The 21581-nt window shown below is 35.0% G+C and overlaps 1 protein-coding gene across 2 annotated transcripts in view; it reads right to left on the reverse strand.

Moving 5' to 3' along the window:
• The window catches only part of LOC136027018 (galactosylgalactosylxylosylprotein 3-beta-glucuronosyltransferase P-like), a 99718-nt gene that overhangs the window by 15737 nt on the left and 62400 nt on the right, over positions 1–21581 (reverse strand). For both annotated transcript variants that reach the window (XM_065703925.1, XM_065703935.1), the window contains one exon: positions 20811–20987. In XM_065703925.1, coding sequence (XP_065559997.1) covers positions 20811–20987 — 177 coding nt within the window. The remainder of the gene's footprint in view (positions 1–20810; positions 20988–21581) is intronic.

Below are 21581 nucleotides of genomic sequence, written 5' to 3' on the forward strand. Positions count from 1 at the left end.
ATATATTCCTAAAAAGAACATTTCAATGGAAAAACTGCTTACTCTTCATTAGGCCTCAGATGAATGTTGAAAGAGGTAAGGCGGGAGTAGGAATGAATTAAATTGTTTCTCTATACAGCTAAAATGTTACATTCCCATATCTAAAAGCACACAGGCGGAAAAGGCAAGGCATGTCATCATCAGCTCTGCCAGCTCTTTGGGAGGGCAAGTACTGCTGGTAACTTAGTTTTCGGCGATTTTAAAAGGAGTTATTTCCTTTTTCTATTTGTATGAAGTACTTTAATGTATTGAAAGAAATGTATGTAATGTAATTATCGATAAAAAAAATCCTATTGTAGAGGTTGTGATGGCTTCATTTATATAGAAGATCAGAAGCTTCACAGAATTTCCATCCATACTAACAATAATACTCCTTTTCATCCAACCGAAATCCTTTAGTAGGAATATTAACAAGGAATTTTTGCCAAAATTACTATTCGCCAATTTATTAAATATATTCAAATTTTATCCAAAATTGATATTGCATATTTAAACGTAGGACTGTTCTATTCAACGTACAATTACTGATTTACACATTTTAAAAGTAATTGATCAGGGATTTAAGGAACCAGTAACTCAAATTATATCTTGGTTATGTTTGGGTATGATTTGGAAACAATCAGAAATTAAATAAAAAAGAGCTTTACAAATGAAAGCAAGGAACAGATTTGAAACCTATTGGAACAGCTTATTCTTTATGTTAAGGGGGATGTCTCCTCCTTAGCTCCTAACTTTTTACTGTGAAGTTTGGAAAATTTGCAATTGGAAAGATAAGATCTTTCAAAGCACTAAAAAACTTGCATTTAATGAGCAAGGTACTGAGAAGAGGGCAGTCCCCCTTATACACAGTGTAATTTATATTTGTTTTTAGTGCTAAACTTGCTCCTTACTTTATTTGAAAAACCGGTTCTATTTTGGATTTTGATGCAGGAAACGCTGGAAAAAAATCAATATTTCAGTGATCTCTGTTTGGATTTTGATGGGTAGTCAAATAGTTCGTGGTAACAAACTGTAAGGAGCGACCTGGCTCAATAGTTACTGAAACTTTAAAAAACAGAATTTTGATACCAATAGATATATCAAAAGAATTGCCTTAATATGCTGATTCCAAATATATAAGTTTCATTAAGTTTAATCTTATCAAACATTTCGTGGTAACGAACTGTAGTAAGGAGCGACCCGGCTCAATGGTAACCAAAACTCTAAAAATGGAATTTTGATACCAATAGCTACATCAAAAGAATCACATTTTAATGCTGGTTTTAAATATATAAGTTTCATTAAGTTTAGTCTTACCTATAAAAAGTTAAGAGCCTGAGAAATTTTGCCTTATTTTAGAAAATAGGGGGAAACACCCCCTAAAAGACATAGCATCTTAACGAAAATTACACCATCAGATTCAGCGTATCAGAGAACCCTGTTGTAGAATTTTCAAGCTCCTATCTACAAAAATGTAAAATTTTGCATTTTCTGCCAGAAGGCAGATCATGGATGCGTGTTTATTTGTTCGTTTGTTTTTTTTTTTTGTTTTTTTTTCCCCAGGGGTGATCGTATCCAGTGGTCCTAGAATGTTGCGAGAGGGCTCATTCTAACAGAAATGAAAAGTTCTAGTGTCCTTTTTAAGTGACCATAAAAATTGGAGGGCACTTAGGCCCCCTCCAACGCTAATTATTTTCCCAAAGTCAACGGATCAAAATTTTGAGATGGCCATTTTATTTAGCGCAGTCGAAAAACCTTATAACTATGTCTTTGGGGACGAATTACTCCCCCAGAATCCCCGTGGGAGGGGCTACAAGTTACAAACGTTGGCCAGTGCTTACATGTAGTAATGGTTATTGGGAAGTGTACAGGCGTTTTCAGGAGGATTTTTTGGTTGGGGGGAGGGGTTGAGAAGAGGGAGATATGTTGGGGGAACTTTCCATCAAGGAATTTGTCAAGGGGGAAGAAAATTTCCATGAAGGGAGCGCACGATTTTCTAGCATTATTAAAAAAAAACGAAAAAATAATTATGAAAAAGTTTTTTCAACTAGAAGTAAGGAGCAGCATTAAAACATAAAACGAACAGAAATTATTACTTATATGAGGGGCTCACCTCCTCCTTATACCTCGCTCTTTACGCTAAAGTATTTTTAGCAATTTCAACTATTTATTCTACGGCTTTTGTGATTCAGGGGTCATTCTTTATGAATTGGGACAAAATTTAAGCTTTAATGTAAAGAGCAAGGTACTGACGAGGGGGTGAACCCCTCATATATGTACTAAAAACATGAGAATACAAAAGTTTGTTACGTAAGCTAATTTATAAGTTAAATCAAAGAACCCTATAGCCACAATTTCAAGCTCCTATCTACAAAAATGCGGAATTCCGTATTTTTTGCCAGAAGACAGATCACGGGTGCGTGTTTATTTTATTTTTTTTCCCCAGGGGTCATCGTATCGACCAAGTGGTCCTAGAATGTCGCAAGAGGGCTCAGTTTAACGGAAATGAAAAGTTCTAGTGCCCTTTTTATGTGACCAAAAAATTGGAGGGCACTTAGGCCCCCTCTCACGCTCATTTTTTTCCCAAAGTCAACGGATCAAAATTTTGCGATAGCCATTTTATTCCACATAGTCGAAAACCTTAATAACTATGTCTTTAGGGATGAATTACTCCCCCACAGGCCCTGGGGAAGGGGCTGCAAGTTACAAACTTTGACCAGTGTTTACATACAGTAATGGTTATACAGTAATGGGGATATGTGTTGGAGGATCTTTCCTTGGAGGAATATGTCATGGGGGAAGAGAAATTCAATGAAAAGGGCGCGGGATTTTCTAGCATTACTCTAAAAAAAACAATGAAAAAATAAACATGAAAAAGTTTAATCCTCCAACTCCCCCGAACGTCACAGGATCTGGTCAGAATTTAAAATAAGAACTTTAAAGCTCAAGATCCTTCTAAATATCAAATTTAATTAAGATCTGGTCACCCTTTCGTAAGTTACAAATACCTCAATTTTCAGAATTACCCCCCTCCAATTCCACCAAAGAAGGCAGATCCGGTCCGGTTATGTCAGTCACGTATCTTAAACAGGTTTTTATTCTTCCCATCCAGTTTCATCCTGATTTTACCGCTTTAAGTATTTTCTAAGATTTACGCCCCCCCCCCCCAACTGCCCCCCAATTATGCTTGATCCGGTTGAGATTTAAAATAAGAGATCTGAGTTACGAGGTCCTTCTAAATATGAAGTTTCATGAAGATCCGATCACTCCTTCGTAAGTTAAAAATACGTCATTTTTTCTTATTTTTCAGAATTAACCCCCCCCCCCCCCAATAGACCGGATCCGTTCCAATTATGTAAATCACGTATGTAAGAATTCTGCTTATTTTTCCCATCAAGTTTCATCCCGATCCCTCCAGTCTAAGCGTTTTCCATGATTTTAGGTTCCCCCACCCCAAACTTCCCCCAACGTCACCAGATCCAGTCAGCATTTGAAATAAGAGCTCTGAGCCACGATATCCTTCTAAATATCAAATTTCATTGAGATCCGATCTCCTGTTCGTAAGTTAAAAATACCTCATTTTTTCTAATTTTTCAGAATTAACCCCTCCCCCCAACTATCCCAAAGAGAGCGGATCCGTTCCGTTTATGTTAATCATGTATCTAGCACTTGTGTTTATTTTTCCCACCAAGTTTCATCCCGATCACTCCACTCTAAGTGTTTTCCAAGCTTTAGGTCTCCCCCTCCCAACTCCCCCCCAATGTCACCAGATCCGGTCGGGATTTAAAATAAGAGCTCTAAGACACGATATCCTTCTAAACATCAAAGTTCATTGAGATCCGATCACCCGTTCGTAAGTTAAAAATACCTCATTTTTTCTAATTTTTCAGAATTACCCCTCCCCAACCACCCTAAGGAGAGCGAATCCGTTCCGATTATGTCAATCATGTATCTGGGACTTGTGCTTATTTTTCCCATCAAGTTTCAGTCTGATCCCTCCACTCTAAGTGTTTTCCAATATTTTAGGTTTCCCCCCTCAAACTCCTCCCAATGTCATCAGATCCGGTCGGGATTGAAAATAAAAGCTCTGAGACACAATATCATTCCTAACATCAAATTTCATTAAGATCCCGTCACCCATTCATAAGTTAAAAATACTTCATTTTTTCTATTTTTTCCGAATTAGTCGGCCCCCCACTCTCCCCAGATGGTTAAATCGGAAAAACGACTACATCTAATTTAAGCTGGTCCCGTCCCTGATACGCCTGCCAAATTTCATCGTCCTAGCTTACCTGGAAGTGCCTAAAGTAGCAAAGCCGGGACCGACAGACAGACAGACAGACAGACAGACCGACAGAATTGACGATTGCTATATGTCACTTGGTTAATACCAAGTGCCATAAAAAGCGAAATTCCACATTTTGAAGATTGGAGCTTGAAACCTCTATGGTAGGGTTCTCTGATGTGATGTATCTAATAAAGAGATATTCTCAATTCTAATAAAGGGATATTCAAAAATCAGGCAAATTTTTCACAAATGTTTATCACAAACAAAATGTACTTATGACAAAATTTTTTTAAACCTGTTCATTTTATTTAGTTGAATAGGACAACAAAACAAAGAGGGTTAATTTGACAGCTGGGTAGTAAGTTTAAATTTTGTTTTTATTTCGCTATTCTGTTTTTTCAATGTCTGAATATATAAGGGATTTAAGTCCAAGGGGGGAGGGGAACTGTCCTGTTTTGAAAGAGGTACATTTTACTTTGACGTTATAAAATCAAAACGTAGTACTTATGCAGGAAGGATGGTTTTTGAGTATCACTAATCCTTCTATAAACTATTCAAAGGCGTAGAAAATTGCATAAAGACAAGTCTACACAGTCATAATCTACGGAAGCAATTAATCTTTCTATAAAATTGGTTTGAATTTGACTTTCTTTTAAGATTAAATGCATAATAATTGAATATATTATTGATGAAATAAATTGATCCATTTGCCAGGAATCCATGCCGTTTAAAATTTACTGTATTTTGTTTCATTTTGCATGCAATTTAATTTCTTTTTTTATTTGAGTTATTTCCTAAAAGTATTTAAAAATAAACTTATTCTTACGAAAAAATTTCCTGAAATATATTCCCTGTCACCCAACCACCACCGATATTTTGGCGTTTGATACCCCCCCCTGGTAAATTCTCTGCCGGCGCTCTTGCTGTAGATTCAGTTAATAAATGCCATTTTTTATGTCTCCATGCTTTTCTACAATCATTCTGCAAAAAACCTCGACTGATCTGAGTTTTCTGGTTCATCAAAATTCTAAAACACATTCTTTTTTGTCCGTGTTCACCATCTGAATTGGGAGTAAGTAATTTGGGGATAATATAAAACTATCCAGACTGACTTTTTGGAAGATAGCGAACATATCAGAGGCAACAATTTAGTATTGCCTGTAGTAAAGAGCCATAAACCTTCACTATATTGTCTATTCTTTTTCTCCAGAGCCACTTCATGTGGAACGGATGGTCGTAACAAACTTTATGGGGTATTCCATCGAAAGAAAATTGAAAGTTCTAGTGCCTTTTTTAAGACACAAAAGTCATCGGGGGCAACCAGCCCTCCCCCATACCCTTTTTATCTCCTCCCTTCCCCCGAATACATTCCAACAAACTTCTAAAACCTAGTGTTTACGAAGAAACACTAAGAACAACTTAAGTTTCTAGTCGTAGATGGAACGCTGACAAGATAATGCTAATGAAAAAAAAGCGGCCAGAAATAGGCAAATCACTTTATCTATGTTCACAAAAAAAAAAGAAAAAGAAAAACTAAAAAGAATCAGAAAACAAACTAAATGATGATTCTCGATAACTTTGGGAGCCGAAGCGGTTTTAGGACTCTTAATCTGGAAAACCAGGAATATAGTTTCATATAGTATCATAGTCGGAAAAACCAGGGGGAGCAGCCCCCTACCCAGGCCTAGAGCCACCACTATTAGGGAGTTAAATATTTAATAAGAAGGATTCAAAGAATTCTTGACAATTTTTTGAAAATTTATAGTGTAAACACTGCCAAAACATTTTTTTTTGCACTAATGGAAGATCTATCAGCTCAGCTAGACTCTACGCAAAAAATAAGCTTCATAAATAATTTTTGACTCAAAATGCAAATACAAATCATCTAGCCCTGTCTCAGCGAAATGAATTGGCCTCGCACTTCAGTTTATTAAATCTCTGAACCTACAGAAATACACAATGTGAATCCATGTATAACAAATTGCTGGCAATATGTGTCTTTTCCCTTTGTGCGTTTAATTAAATTTAGGGAACTAATCTGTGAAATAGGGCTAGACACTTGCTATTTGATTTCTCCTGGGATAATCTTTTCCATGGCACTGTGAAGCCAATTCATATTGCTTAAGTGACAATAGTTTCTAAAATTGAATGTGCTTACTTAGACTTAAAGTCAGCAATTGAACAATAATGATTTTTGTTTTCAAACTTGCTACACCGTGAAGAATTTTAGCTTAATATAAAACTCTCCAATATACTTAAATATTTTTTAAAAATAATTTTTTACATTAATACTTAAATTAAATATTTTTGTGCAAAGTAAAACAAAAGATGAAAATATTTATGAAGCCTTCAAAGGAGTAGTCATGGCAAGGCCAGTATGCCATGGAGGGGTTTTAGATACGTATATTTTAAATTAGACTCGTATATTTTAATTTTATATTTTAATTTAATTTATATTTCGTATATTCGTATATTTTAGATACGTATATTTTAAATTAGACTCGTATACCCTACACTCTGAGATTTGCATGATATCTTTGTTATTTCCTGTACATCCACTTAGTTATTTACAAAAAGTACAAGATTTCAGATTAGTAGGTTTAAATTTTGGCATATCGTCACATGAATGTACGTATAACCTATTTTGGAAGAGGGGGGGGGGTATAAACTCTAAGAACTGTAAAAGATGACATATTTTTAAATGCGCAATAATTGGATATATTTATATTTTTTTTGACATCACCACGATATTAAAAAAAAAACTGGTATACTAAAATTGTCTGGCATAAAAAATGATCTAGATAGGTCAAGACTTTGGGAAAATTCTTTACGAGGGGTAATTAAGAGGGCGAAACACCGAAAAACCGTGAAAATGAAGTTCAACAGCTGGACAAGGGTTACCGAATATCAGTCACTTCATGACTATTCATAATACTTCCGACCTGAGCTAATTTTGCACAGCCGCCTTAATAGTCAATTGAAGCCTTAGCGAGGAAAAGTGACCTTAGCAAGATATTCAGCTAAAAACACAAATTGTTTCGGACTGAACTTTTAGTAAAGTAAGTTTGGTTTTCCTTTGCACAGTTCGGGGGTGCCAATTCACGAAGGGAATAAACAAAAGAATAAAATGAATGTCAATACAACTAAATCTATAAAGAAACATTTTTTCAGAAACGAAGAAACATTTTTTATCAAAGAAACGAAAAAAACATTTTTTATAGGTGAATCAAAGTATGGGTGAATTGCATTTCCGTGGGAGGGATATCCAACGCTAGAGGGAACACGCCAGACACCGTTTTAATGAATCAAGTTCGCTTCTCCGATTGAAGTTCAGTACCCTGGTATCAAACAGTTCGTGGTAACGAACTGTAGTAAGGAGCGACCCGGCTCAATAGTAACCAAAACTCTAAAAAATGGAATTTTGGTACCAATAGCTACAACAAAAGAATCGCATTTTAATGTTGATTTTAAACATATAAGTTTCATCAAGTTTAGTCTTACCCATCAAAAGTTACGAGCCTGAGAAAATTTGCGTTATTTTAGAAAATAGGGGGAAACACCCCCTAAAAGTCATAGAATCTTAACGAAAATCACACCATCCGATTCAGCGTATTAGAGAACCCTCCTGTGCAAGTTTCAAGCTCCTATCTCCAAAAATGTGGAATTGTATATTTTTTGCCAGAAGGCAGATCACAGATGCGTGTTTATTTGTTTTTTTTTTTTTTTTTTTTTCCATGGGTGATCGTATCGACCCAGTTGTCCTAGAATGTTGCAAGAGGGCTCATTCTAACGGAAATGAAAAGTTCTAGTGCCCTTTTTAAGTGACCAAAAAAATTGGAGGGCACCTAGGCCCCCCCCCCCTCCTACGCTAATTGTTTTCCCAAAGTCAACGGATCAAAATTCTGAGATAGCCATTTTATTCAGCGTAGTCGGAATACCTTATAATTATGTCTTTGGGGACGACTTACTCCCTCACAGTCCCCGTGGGAGGGGTTACAAGTTCAAAACTTCGACCAGTGCTTACATATAGTAATGTTTATTGGGAAGTGTACAGGCGTTTTCAGGAGGATTTTTTGGTTGGAGGCAGGGGTTGAGAAGAGGGGGATATGCTGGGGGAACTTTCCATCGAGGAATTTGTCATGGGGAAAGAAAATTTCCATGAAGGGAGCGCAGGATTTACTAGCATTACTTAAAAAAAAACAATGACAAAATAAATATGAAAAAGTTTTTTTCAGCTGGAAGTAAGCAGCAGCATTAAAAATTAAAACGAACAGAAATTATTACCCATATGAGGGGCTCACCTCCTCCTAATACCTCGCTCTTTACGCTAAAGTATTTTTAGTAATTTCAACTATTTATTCTGCGGCTTTTGTGATTCAGGGGTCATTCTTAATGAATTGGGACAGAATTTAAGCTTTAGTGTTCAGTAAGCTTTACTGACGAGGGGGCGAACCCCCTCATATATTATGTAATAAAAACATGAGAATATAAAAGTTCTTTACGTAAGCTAATTTATAAGTTACGTATATCTTTTACTTATAAAAAGATTCGTAAAAAATTAAAAGTTCTAGTTGCCTTTCTAACCGAAAATCGGAGGGCAACTAGGCTTCCTCCCCCGCTCTTTTTTTCTCAAAATCAATCGATCAAAATTATGAGAAAGCCATTTAGCCAAAAAAAAAAATATACAAATTTCGTTTTAATTATTCCTCTGCGGAGAGCCAAAATTAAAACATGCATTGATTCAAAAACGTTCAGAAATTAAATAAAAAAAACAAGTTTTTTAAATGAAAGTAAGGAGCGACATTAAAACTTAAAACGAACAGAAATTACTCCGTATATGAAAGGGGCTTTTCCTTCTCAACGCCCCGCTCTTTACGCTAAAGTTTTTTACTGTTTTAAAATGTAGAGTTAAGAGAAAGAGTCAAACTTTAGCGCAAAGAGCGGGGCGCTGAGAAGGAAAAGCCCCTTTCATATACGGAGTAATTTCTGTTCGTTTTAAGTTTTAATGTCGCTCCTTACTTTCATTTAAAAAACTTGCTTTTTTATTTAATTAAAACTTAAAACGATGTTTGTTTAACGATAAGTCAATATTTTTTATTTAAAATGGGAAAGAAGAGAGTAAGGGATTGTGCATATTATAATATATGTAATATATATTTACAATATATATATATATATATATATATATATATATATATATACATATATATATATATATATATATATATATATATATATATATATATATATATATATATATATATATATATATATATATATATATTTATCATGAAAAGAGAAATCACCAATGCTACAGCACAAACACAAAAAAAAAAAAAAAAAAAAAAAGAGAGAGAGACAGAAGGAGAAAAGGAGACTGTTTTCCTAAATTAGTGATTAATATAGACCAGCACTTGAATGAGGCCTTAACCCTACTCATCCATACAATCACACAGGTCAAACAGCATAGCCACACACAATCAACCATAAAGAATAATCCATGGACAGGCAGTCATGTCGTCAATAAGTATAAGTCGTCATTTACCAAACAATAGAAAAAATAATATAGACAAATAATTCAGAGGCAACACCCAACCTAAGGGCTCATCAGGAGAATACACTGGCCTATAGAGGGTTTCGCCACTCTAAATTCTCTACCCAGCACAGTGTTGTGGCTACCACAGAATATCCATGGCATCCCCACGTCAGGTATCACCCCCAAAATACATGTCTATGAAAAAAAAACAAAAAACAGCAAATGTAAAACAGCCAAGTAAAACCAAAACAAGCTTATCCTGTTAATATATCCCTCCCTTTAGCAACAATAGGTAGACTAAATATTATAAATTTTACTAAATCACAAATATTAACACATTGCAAAAAACCTGGATGAACTAAACTATTATAGAATTCATCTTTACCATGTGGCTAATTTTTTAGAAAATCCGCTCAATTAGAAACACAATTCAAAATAAATGGCGCTGTGACAACATTTCTCGAACCTCCGAAATTAGTTAAAAATTTTTTTTAAGTATTTCTAGATAATTCTTTTGATATTTATTTAAAAGTTCGTTATAATGAAAACTAAATTTTTTAAATTGCCAAGTTAATTTATTTGCAGAAAAACCTCTTGATATCAATTTTTGGCTTAAGATTTTACATCTATTTTTAAAATCAATATAATTACTACAAATCCTTGCATAACGAAGTAACTGTGAGAAAAACGCTGAATATGTGATATTTGAGTGTATATTACTTTCAGGGAATAGGAAACTAATCACTTCAAAATCAAAATCATCCGTTTTATATATTTTAAAACTTAATTTATTATTATCACAAATATTAGTATTTAAATCTAAGAAATGATCTTCATGACCAGCGCTGTGACTAGGCTCAAGAATAAGCTCTGATGGATATATATCTTTGGAAATATCAATGAAATCCTTACAATTTAAGACCAAAATATCATCTAAATATCTTTTATTATTTGACAAAGCATGTTTTAAATTAATTGGATTATACTTATCCATCATATATTTATATTCTAGTTGACTTAAAAGTCAGCTATAAATGGGCTGGCATTCCCCCCCCCCCCCATGGGAATTCCCATAGCTGTAACATCTCAAGTTAACTGTAGTATTAAAGCAGTTTGTCCATATAGCTTTTTTTATTATAAATGTCTATTTTTAAGAACCTTTTACTAGATAAGAGGAAAGATTTCTTGATAACAGTTTTTAAATTATCAAACACTACATTAAGTGATAAGTATATATATATATATATATATATATATATATATATATATATATATATATATATATATATATATATATATATATATATATATATATATATATATATATATTTATATATATAATATTTTGTAATATATATATAAAGGGATAATATATAAAGGGATTTGTGTATATTATACTATATGTAATATATTGCTGTATGTGGTAAGTATAAATTGCTATACGAAAAATTGCTATATGTGTATTGATGCAGTAAATATTTGTAGTAATGTGAAAATCATGATTCTTGTATACAAGATAAGCTATAATCCCAACAAATCTTTGGACTCTTTATTTTCAATTTAGTCTAAAGATCTGATAAATTTCTATTTTGGGTTTGCTTCTATTTTTTTCATTTGTAAAACCCCAAGAAATTTATTATAAGAAACCCGGAATGAGAAAAAGGCTCTTAGACTCTCCATTTGGCCAGTTATGACAATTGGAAGCGAGAGAATATAAAAAATACCTTCTCTTTTGCATCTTTATTAAAAAAAAAAAAAATTTGCACAAAATGTTTTTTCTTATGTGAATAAGGGTATGTGGGTTACGCAGTTCCGCGGGGTGAGATACGCAGGACACCCTTTTTTATGTGTAAAATTCATTCACCAAGCGATCTTCGGTCCCCTGGTAGGTAAATTATGCAGGAAACGTGATAAATTGCAAGAGAAATCAAGAATATGATGAACTGGTAAAAGTTAAAACAAGTGCTTGTGTCAAAAAAAGAAAGAAAAAAAAAAAGAAGGCCGTCCTGCATTCGGTATTTATTTATTTATTTTTTATTAATTTATTTTTTTCACTAACGTCGTAATTCTTTCGGACTGGAAAACCCATTCACTAAGGGATAATTTTGTCTCAACACCCATTCCTAAGAATTGTCTTATTTTGCTAATTAAATACAAGAATACAAGTTTCTTCTTCCACTGAAAGCAAGGAGCAAGATTAAAACTTAAAACAAACATAAATTATTCCACCAATGAGGAGGACATCTCCTCATTCCCTCGCTCTTTACACTAAAGTTTTACTCTTTGTCAAAATTCTTCAAGAACAACTGCAGAAACACAAAGGCCGCTGAACTGGAATGAGAAAGCACAGTCAACGCGGATCATAGCGGATCAACGCGCTAGCCTAGACACACATGTATCTCTTGTATATCATTTTCTTTCCCCATGCTATTGCGCATTGAACTTCTCGGAAACTTTGAAGGAAGCTCATTTGATTCGAAACAGAAAGTTTCAGTGCAATTTTGGGTGACAAAAAGTACGTGGGGGTAACCGTTCCCCTTCCCGTACCCATTTCAACCCGGTCACCCTCAACAACACTCCTCCCCAAGATATCAGATCAAAAGGCTTAAAAAATATGCCTTTTGATAGGAAAAACCCCACGCAGTCCAGGGGCTAGCCCCTCAAAAATGGGAAAAAACTTTTTTAAAGATCACTTCAGCACTATTGTTCGTAAGTACTTAAACCAGGGGAATCTAAGGCACAAAATAAATATTTGTTGTGTCGAAACTGGGCCCCAAAAAGGGCCAGACTAACTTTTTTTTTCCGAGTGGTTAGAAACTTACATTCGTAATTTCCCTTGCCAAGAAAACCCCACTAGATACACGCACATGCTAAGGCTGGGGACACGACCTCCCTGATTATAGACCCAAAAATTTAGTTCTCTGATATGCTTGAAAATTGTTACCGTAAGTCATTGGTCAAGGGAGCCAAATGTAGAGTTTTTATTTTTAAAGTATTGATGCGCCCTAAAAGAGTGTCATTTCAAACAGCAGAATTTGTTTTCCCGGTCGGCTTAGAACTGACGTCCGAAAGTCCTTGAGCCAATCAACCAAACCAACAGCACAAAAACCTTAAAAAAAATGTTAAAAAAGAATGCAAGACTACAATTTAAAAAAAATCGAACGAAATATTGGGCTGTTCAAAAAACGGGCCAAAACTGGGCGAAACATTTTTCCCCTAAACGGCTTGAATCTTATATCCGTAATTCCGTGGGCCAAGGGAAGCTCGAAGTCCGAATAACTTTATGTTTATATCTCATCAAAGCAAAATACAGAAGAAAAAAAGTTTTTCTCAGCGGCCGGAATCTATTACTCACAAGCCCTTGGGCCAAAGAAACACTAGCACACAAACAAATTTTTAGGTCTAGGGCCCAGATCCCTTCAAAATGGGTGATAAAACTTTGTTTTCCTATCAGCTTGAAATTTCTACCACCAATTCCGTATGCCAAAGCGTCCTCAACCCCCCCCCCCCTCAAAAAAAAGAAAGAAAGATAAATAATACTGAATCGCCCATAAATGGGACCTAAATATTTTGTTTCCCGGAAATTTGTTTTTCTCATTGGCTTTAGAGTTATCTCTGCAAGTCCCTGAACAAAGGAGATCCCAATACACAAAAAAGGGCTACTTGAATTACGATGTTGGTCAGCCTAGCCCGTAAGACCAAATGATTTGTGTGAAACAAAAAAAATACTGGTATCGTAGCGTTATTTTAGCAAAATAACAATTTTCGTAAGCTCTGCTGTATTACGCCCAAAAGCGGACCCGTATCCAGAGAAGGTTAGGGGCTTGTACCTCTAAAATTTTTATCTCTAAAAAATTACTAATACCCAATAATTAGCAAACAAAAAACCTTATTAATTAAAATCCTACACACATTATTTTAATAAAATCCAGGAGAGAAGTTTGTTCACGGAAAAAGTAAATGAAAAACCCCCAAAAAGTAATTAAAACCCAAGACAAGCAGAAAAAGATACATTTAATAATTCAAAACGGAGAATGAATATAATCTGCTATTAGTGACTAAATAAACTCTAAAACCAGCAGAGATTATATCTAATTATTAAAAAAACTAAAAAATAACATATATTGCTAGGGACAAATGAAGGAAGCCAAAATGAATAAAAAATTAAATGAATAATCAAGTCAAATTTGCGTGAATTTTAACTATTTGCGTATTATTATGCTTTAAGCAACGATTTTAACTTCATTACCCTGACAGGCAGTGAATTTTAACCAATACTTTCTTTTAACTTTACATCAATTTAAGAAAGGGGATAAAAAGAAAAAAGGAAGAATGCCCTTTGAAAATAGTAAAGTTAAATAAAAAGCCATTAATGTGTTTACTTTAAGAAATAATCTTTTTTTGTTTCCCGTAACCTTGATTAGTATTTTAACTCTTTTTTCGTCGTTAGTGCTGTGATAAGCAAATATACCCTGTTTGATATGTATGTCGTTTTCAGTAAAGTGGAAATGGTACTTTAGCCTTTTAGAGGGTTTAAAGGGTCGATAGCCTGTCTCTTATTTGTGGAGATTCTGTTTGTTTTAAGTTTGACCTGATTATTAATTTAAATTTGTGTTCAGTTTATGCCTTATTTATTCATACAAAGTAATTTGTGTTCGTTTTAACTTTGAATCATATGACTTGATTTCTAATCGCTTTGGGTTTTAATACACCTCTTTACTCTTTTTTACTCTTTAACTTTCCACTCTTTCAAAGAAGTTGTCAGATGTGCAGTAAAGTGGCGCTGCTGTTTTTTCCATATTTTCTTATTTCAAATTGCCAAAGACCTTATTATGTGTTATGTATATGTTTTATTTATATATGTACTAAGCATAACGAAAGACCTTATTATGTATAAAGAAGCTTAACATAGAAACCGAGAAACCTTGATATCTTTCTGGGGGGAGGGTGGAAAGGACCACTTTATGCACTGACCTGTACTGTTTACATTCGTTAGACCATTGCCTTTCTTTATGCGCAAAAGCTTGGCTTTTGGCTGTTACAGAGCCAAAGCTATCAACTTCTTTACTCCTGGTTCCAACTGCTGCAATTTCGCGCAAAATCCTGCGACATGCGACAAATGACGCAAATCTTGCGACAAACGAAGCAAAAACATCCGTTTTGCTGCAATGTCGGATGGGTTGAATAATTTCAACTACAATGACAAATCGTATGCGTTGTTCTGATTAAAAAAAAAAAAAAAAAAAAAAAAAAAAAAATCATAACCATGGTCATGGAGCTGATTGAAAAGCCAATTTTGGCTGTTTGTCGCAGCGACGCAAAAGTCTGCGTTTCTTTGTGAACCTCCATCCGATTCTGTCGTACGTCTGCTCCACCAGAAAAAAATCGGGATTGACGCAGGAGTGGGAATCAGGGGTTACGTTCCTAGTTTTCCAGAGTTTCTCCAAAGAACTGTACCTGTGGAGTTTTCTTTTTATGTAGATGTATCAAAAGATGGGTTTTCAGGCTAAGATTAATCAAATATAATTCCAAATGCAGCTTGCTAATCAAGTATTCAGGACGGGATGCTTCCTTTTTAGGTAATTAAACCGCACTATGTTTCTGCGTATTTGCCGCATTGTTTTGACGAATGGCGGCACAAGTAGATATAATGAGCAGGTCAAAAAGCTCCACGTTTTGGTTATATCCTGGTCAAGTTGTTGGATTTTTTTTTTTCCGACAAGGATAATTGGTTGGACAATGAGAAGAATTTAGTTAACAAAAATCCAGCGAGATTGTAAGATTTTATGTTGGATCTTTAGACGAAAAGAAATTATTTTCATTTTTCTGTTAAAACATTACAGAATAGTATCTGAAAATATTCAATCGCGTTGCTTCCCAAATTGTAATTGACATTTTTAATAAAAAAACTAAGCAGCTAAAAAGAGAGAAAGAACCAGATGCGACGTTGTAGCAGTGCCTATAGTAAAGGCCATACGGCTCCAATGTTTATTATTTATTTATTATTTTTCAAGAGGCACTTCATATGGAAGGGGTCTTCATATAAACTTTGGAGATAGCTCATTCGAGTGGAAATAGGAAGTTCTAGTGCCCTTTTTAAGAGTCAAAACTATCGGAGGGCAACTAGCCCCCCACGCCCCTTTTCCCAAATACATTCGATAAAAGTTTTGAGATAGCTATTCTGTTAATAATAGTTCAAAGATGATATAACAGAAACTCAGGGGTTGAGACAACTCCCTAGGGCCCGGGGGCAGGCGTAGTAAGTTATACCCTGGGTATACGGTTCTTCTGAAAAAACTCATTTGATAAACAGTTTGAGATAACAATTTTGTTAAAAATAGTTTAAACATCAGATAAAAAAAACTCCGGGGATGCCGAAATCCCTAGGGCCCTGGGGCAAGCGTTGTAGGTTATGCCCTGGGGGCATATATGGTTCTTATAGAAGAGATGCTCGTATAAACTTCAGAGAGGGTTCATTTGATTAGAAATTAAAAGTTCTAGCTCACTTTTCAAGAATCACAAGAAACCAGAGGGCAACTACTTCCCCCTTCAATCCCTTATCCCCCAAATACACCCGATAAAAATTTTGAGATAGCCATATTGCTAAAAATAGTCCAAACATCAGATAGTAAAAACTCTGGGGTCGGCACAACCTCCTCAGGGCCTGGGAACAGGCGTTACATGTTATGTTCCTGGGGGCATATATGGTTCTTATAGAAGGGATGCTCGTGTAAACCTTACAGAGGGCTCATTGGATTGGGAATTGAAAGTTGTTTGAGTTCACTTTTAAAGAGTCAAAAGAAAATGAAGGTAACTAGCCCCCCCCCCACGCCCCTTTTCCCCAAACCCATTTGAGATATTCATTTTATTAAAAATAGTTCAAAAATCAGATAATAAAAACTCTGTAGCGACACAAAATCCCAGAGCCCCGGGGCAAACGTCTTAAGTTATTCCCCGAGGGTATATAAGGTTTTGACGTAAGGGGAGGTCGTGTCAACTTTAGAGATGTCTCGTTTGATTGAAATTTGAAAGTTCTGGTTAGCCTTTTTTTAGTCAAAAGGGATCGAAGGGTATCTACACCATCCCTTCCCTCATCACAAACACATACACCCTCTTTTCTGCAACTGCATCCGATCAAAATTTTGAGATTGCCAGTTTCACTTCTTCACTTCTCGACAGAACTTGGGTATGGTGGCTATAATAAACGAGTACCAAAAAAATATTTACACTTTTTTGTTACTTTTGTACGAATCGGACAAAAATTTCGGATAGGGGAGTATTAAAACCGCCCATTTTCGAGTTGACCCTACATGACACACTAAAAGGCATTAGCCTATTGATTTTATTTTCTGTAAAAATTCCATTTTGTGGTAAAAGAGGAGCAGTGTGTACCGATATGTGTTAACGCCTTTTCAACTATTGTAAAAAGGTTTATGTTTACAAATTACTAAATAATATGAGACTTTTTAGACTGAGGGATGCTGTAGACAAAGTTTTGAGAAAAGAACAGCGCGGTTTTAGAAAAGGTAGAGGATGGGTCGACCAAATTGTTACTCTTATGTTAATAATTGAGAAGTGTCTTAGTTGTCAATTACCTTTGGTCCTCAGTTTTATAAATTATGAGACAACGTTCGATTCTGTTCATAGAATGGATTTAGCAAAGGTCTTATCCTTGCATGGTATACCAGACAATACATTAAAGTGATCAGCGCTATTTACGAGAACAATACTGCTGCGGTTAAGGTAGGAAATGAGGTTAACAGCTGGTTTTGTATCAAATCAGGAGTTAAGCAAGGTTGTGTTCTATCCCTTTTTACATGGATCATTTAGATAGACATTGTCCTAAGGAGCACAGGAAAGGCAACGGGAGATCACGGAATGAAATGGGGAGGAAAAACTCTCCTGAGCTTAGATTATGCTGGTGATTTAAGTCATCCTAGATGAAAGGGCGAGCAAAATAAATAACTTTCAGAGGTTTTGCTAGTTCATGATGCTGGAGTAGGTTTGAAAATTAGTGTTAAGAAGACTAAGTCACTAAGGCTAGGAACAAGTAAAGATGAAAAGGTGACGTTGAGTAACGAAAAGATTGATCAGGTGGGCAGCTTCGTTTACCTTGGTAGTATTATTAGTATAGACGGTGGGAGGAGTGAAGATGTTAAAAGAAGAATAGCCAAGGCTCATGGCGTTTTTTTTTCAAAGTTAAAAAAAAAGTTTGGAAGATTAGGAAGATAAGTCCGCAAAACAAGACTAGAATTTTGGAAGCTACACTGATGACAGTGGTAAATTATGGCTCAGAGGCAGGGCGCTCCGAAAAGCAGATGAGATTCACTAGATGTTTTCCAGAGAATTGCCTATAGATTGTTCTGGGTAGCTGGCTGACCGACCATATTTCAAATAGTAGGCTGGGTGAAAAATGTTGTTCAATCTCGCTTTCTAGGGTTATAATAAAAGAAAGTTTAGATGACAAGGGTACGTCTGCGGATGAAGGATGACAGATTGCCGAAGAATATCGTTTTCGGCCAATCGTCTAGGACTAAACTGAAAGCAGGTTGTCCTCGTCCGGGGTGGGAGGATGCGATAAAGAAAGATTTAAAGGAAATGGGAACTTCCTGGGAGGGTATAAAGAGGGAGGCTTTGAACACATTGGGATGGAAGAGGAGCTTGTGTAGCTGCGTTGGCCTCAGGCGACTTGGTGCTGCGGTGAGTTGTTAGTAGCAGTACTAACATGTTTGAAATATTTCAGCGATCAGATAACAAAAACTTTGGGGTAAACATACCCCCCCCCATACAGATCAGGGGAAGGGTTGTATTTTATGCCCTGGGGGCATAAACCTCGTATAAACCTCGGATGGGACTCAAATGATTAGAAATGGGTAACGGATTTGACCCCGCCCAGCCCTGGGGGAAAAGGCTGTAAGTTATACCAGCACCCCATCGTTAACATATAAAGCTTAAATGGAAGGCGTGGTCGTATAAACTTTGAAGAAAGTCCATTCGATTAGAAATTAAAATTTATTCTCCCCTTTTTAAGAATCAAAATGATAAAAAAGTATCAAGCCCCGCTCCCTGTTGTGCCTTTTCCCCTCAATACATCTTATAGAAATTTTGAAATACCCATTTTGTTCAAAATAGTCTTAAACTCAAATTGCTGTAACTTGAAGGTAGAGAAATCCCCCATAGCTCCCAGGGAAAGGATTGTAGCTTGGGTAATTTGCCCATTATTAGAATATAAGTTTTTTGTGGAAGGAGTGATAGTATTAACTTTGGAGGGTGCTCATTTGACCAGAATTTGAAACTTTTAGTTCTTTTTTTCAAGGGTCAAAAGTGATCAATGGGGCAATTAGCCCACACCCTACTTTCCCATAGGGCATCTGGTCAAAATTTTGAGATAGTCATTTCGATCAAAGGTCAACTAAATATGTTTCTAGGTTTGACCCCCCCTCCCCAGCCCCGGGAAAATGGCTCTGAGTAACGGAACTTGCTTATTGTTACTTTGATACTTTCTTACTTTATACTTTGATGCTTTTTCAAAATTACTTAGATGCTAGTTTTGACATTTTGATGAAAGTTTGATGTTGGAAAAAAAAAAATTTGAAATAAGGAATTTTCTAAAAAATTGAAATCTTTTGCAATCGAAATAGATCAAAAATCAATTGAAAAAGCCTTCTGAGATAGAAGTTTTTCAAAGAAAAGTAAAGGCTACGTTAAACTTAAAATCTGCAGATGCAAATACCTGTTAAAATTAAAACTAGAAACGACAAGAAAATACTATTAAAGAATAAACGAAACCCAAAACGAACAGAAATTTAATTAACAATATTAGCAAAAAACAAAAAACAACAAACAATAGGTACTAATTAAAATGAATAAATACATCTTAAAACGAGTGAAACTTAAACTGAACATGCAAATTGAGGAACAGAAATCACTACAAAAAAGAGTTTGGGTTTTTCCTCCTTCTCTCACAGTAAAAGTCTAAAAACTACTGTGTCATTGGTGCTTTACTGAAAACTATATGTATCTTGAAGAGTCTTGGAAAGTACGAATAAAAGCAAACTAAATATTTGATAAATAATGATATCAATGGTTGAAAGATAATCAGTTCTAGATCTTCTTTCGCTGTAATTTTTATTTTCACTTTGTAATTTTTAATTTTTCATTTCATTTCTTAATTTTTAAGTAGGCTACTTTCAATATTAAAAAAAAAAAAATACAAACATAAAACGTTTATTTGGCCAGGAAGCTTGGCTTGTAGTGAGCCATATAAGTTACTAGTTTTTAGTTTATGCTGATTCCACTGTCTTATCTTCATGGAGATTAAATAAAAAAAAACTAGTTTTTTTAACTGAAAGTAGGGAGCCACATTAAAAACTAAAACGTACAGAAATTAAGCCGAGTATGAAAGGGGCTGTTCCCTTCTCAACGCCCCGCTCTTTACGCTAAAGTTTGACTCTTTCTCTCAATTCTATTTTATTAAACAGTAAAAAGCTTTAGCGTAAAGAGCGGGGCGTTGAGAAGGGAACAGCCCCTTTCATACTCGGAGTATTTTCTGTTCGTTTTAAGTTTTAATGTGGCTCCTTACTTTCTGTTAAAAAAACTAGTTTTTTTTATTTAATTTCTGAACGTTTTTGAATTAATGCATGTTTGATTTTGGCTTTCCCCACATAGATCATTCAAATGAAATTTGCATATTAATTCTTTTTTGGCTAAATGGCTTTCTCTTAGTTTTTATCAGACGATTTGGAGAAAAAAGGGGTGGGGGAGAAGGCCTAATTGCCCTAATTGCAATTTTTTGATTACTTGAAAAGGCAACTAGAACTTTTAATTTTTAACCGAGCATCTTTTCCTGTATGGGTAATAAAATTTAAAAGGGTGAACATCCCTGACTAAAGAGTAGTAATTTAAATAGGGCACTCAATAATTTAGACGCCCACTATTTAAAGTGAATACAATGTAAGTTCAACGTACCTTGCTCAAGTAGCTAAGATTAACTCCGAAGGACGCCATATCAACAGGAAATTTTCGGTTACCTATCCATCCATCGTAAAATCCAACTATTTTCCCGTTCTTAACGACTGGAGAACTTAGACCAAATTTTGTGACTAGGCCAACAGGCCACATGCCGACCTTCTTTACTTTTCTTATCTATAAAATTAAATTATAATAATGGGTAAAATGAAACATTTAAGTGAAGAGGCTCTTCAGAGAAAGTAGTATTATTTTCTGTTATCTCAGTATACAATTTCTCTATATTGTCTTATATTGAAAATTTCTATAATTTTCTCCGAATGATATTTTTCCCTCCCGCAATGTTTTCAGACTCTTAAAAACGTAACAAAAGCGCATTTAAACAAATTTTTGATCCGTTTTTTAGGTTTTATGTAAACCTCTACGAAAGAAGAACCAAGCTTGAATTTTTACATAGTTTTTCACATTTGGGACGGGACTTCTAAGCAAGAATGCCCCGTGGACGCTTCTGGTATAAAGTAAGGGACCGTTCACGATAGTGAATAAGGCGTATAATTCATAAAATTATGCGCCCTGTACATGAAAATCTGTGATAAAATTTGTAAACACTTCTCTTAGTGTGTTTAAAATTAACAGAAGCGAGTCTTATTTACCGTGCTAAAAATTGTTGCCTAAAGTTTGTTTATTTTAGGCTAAAAAATTTGTTTTGTTCAATACAAGTGGTTATTAATCAAAACTTGGCCTACGCTCAGCTATCCTATGCTATGGTCA

The sequence above is a fragment of the Artemia franciscana genome, chromosome 1 (genome assembly GCF_032884065.1).
Source record: "Artemia franciscana chromosome 1, ASM3288406v1, whole genome shotgun sequence".
Classification (NCBI taxonomy): Eukaryota; Metazoa; Arthropoda; class Branchiopoda; order Anostraca; family Artemiidae; genus Artemia; species Artemia franciscana.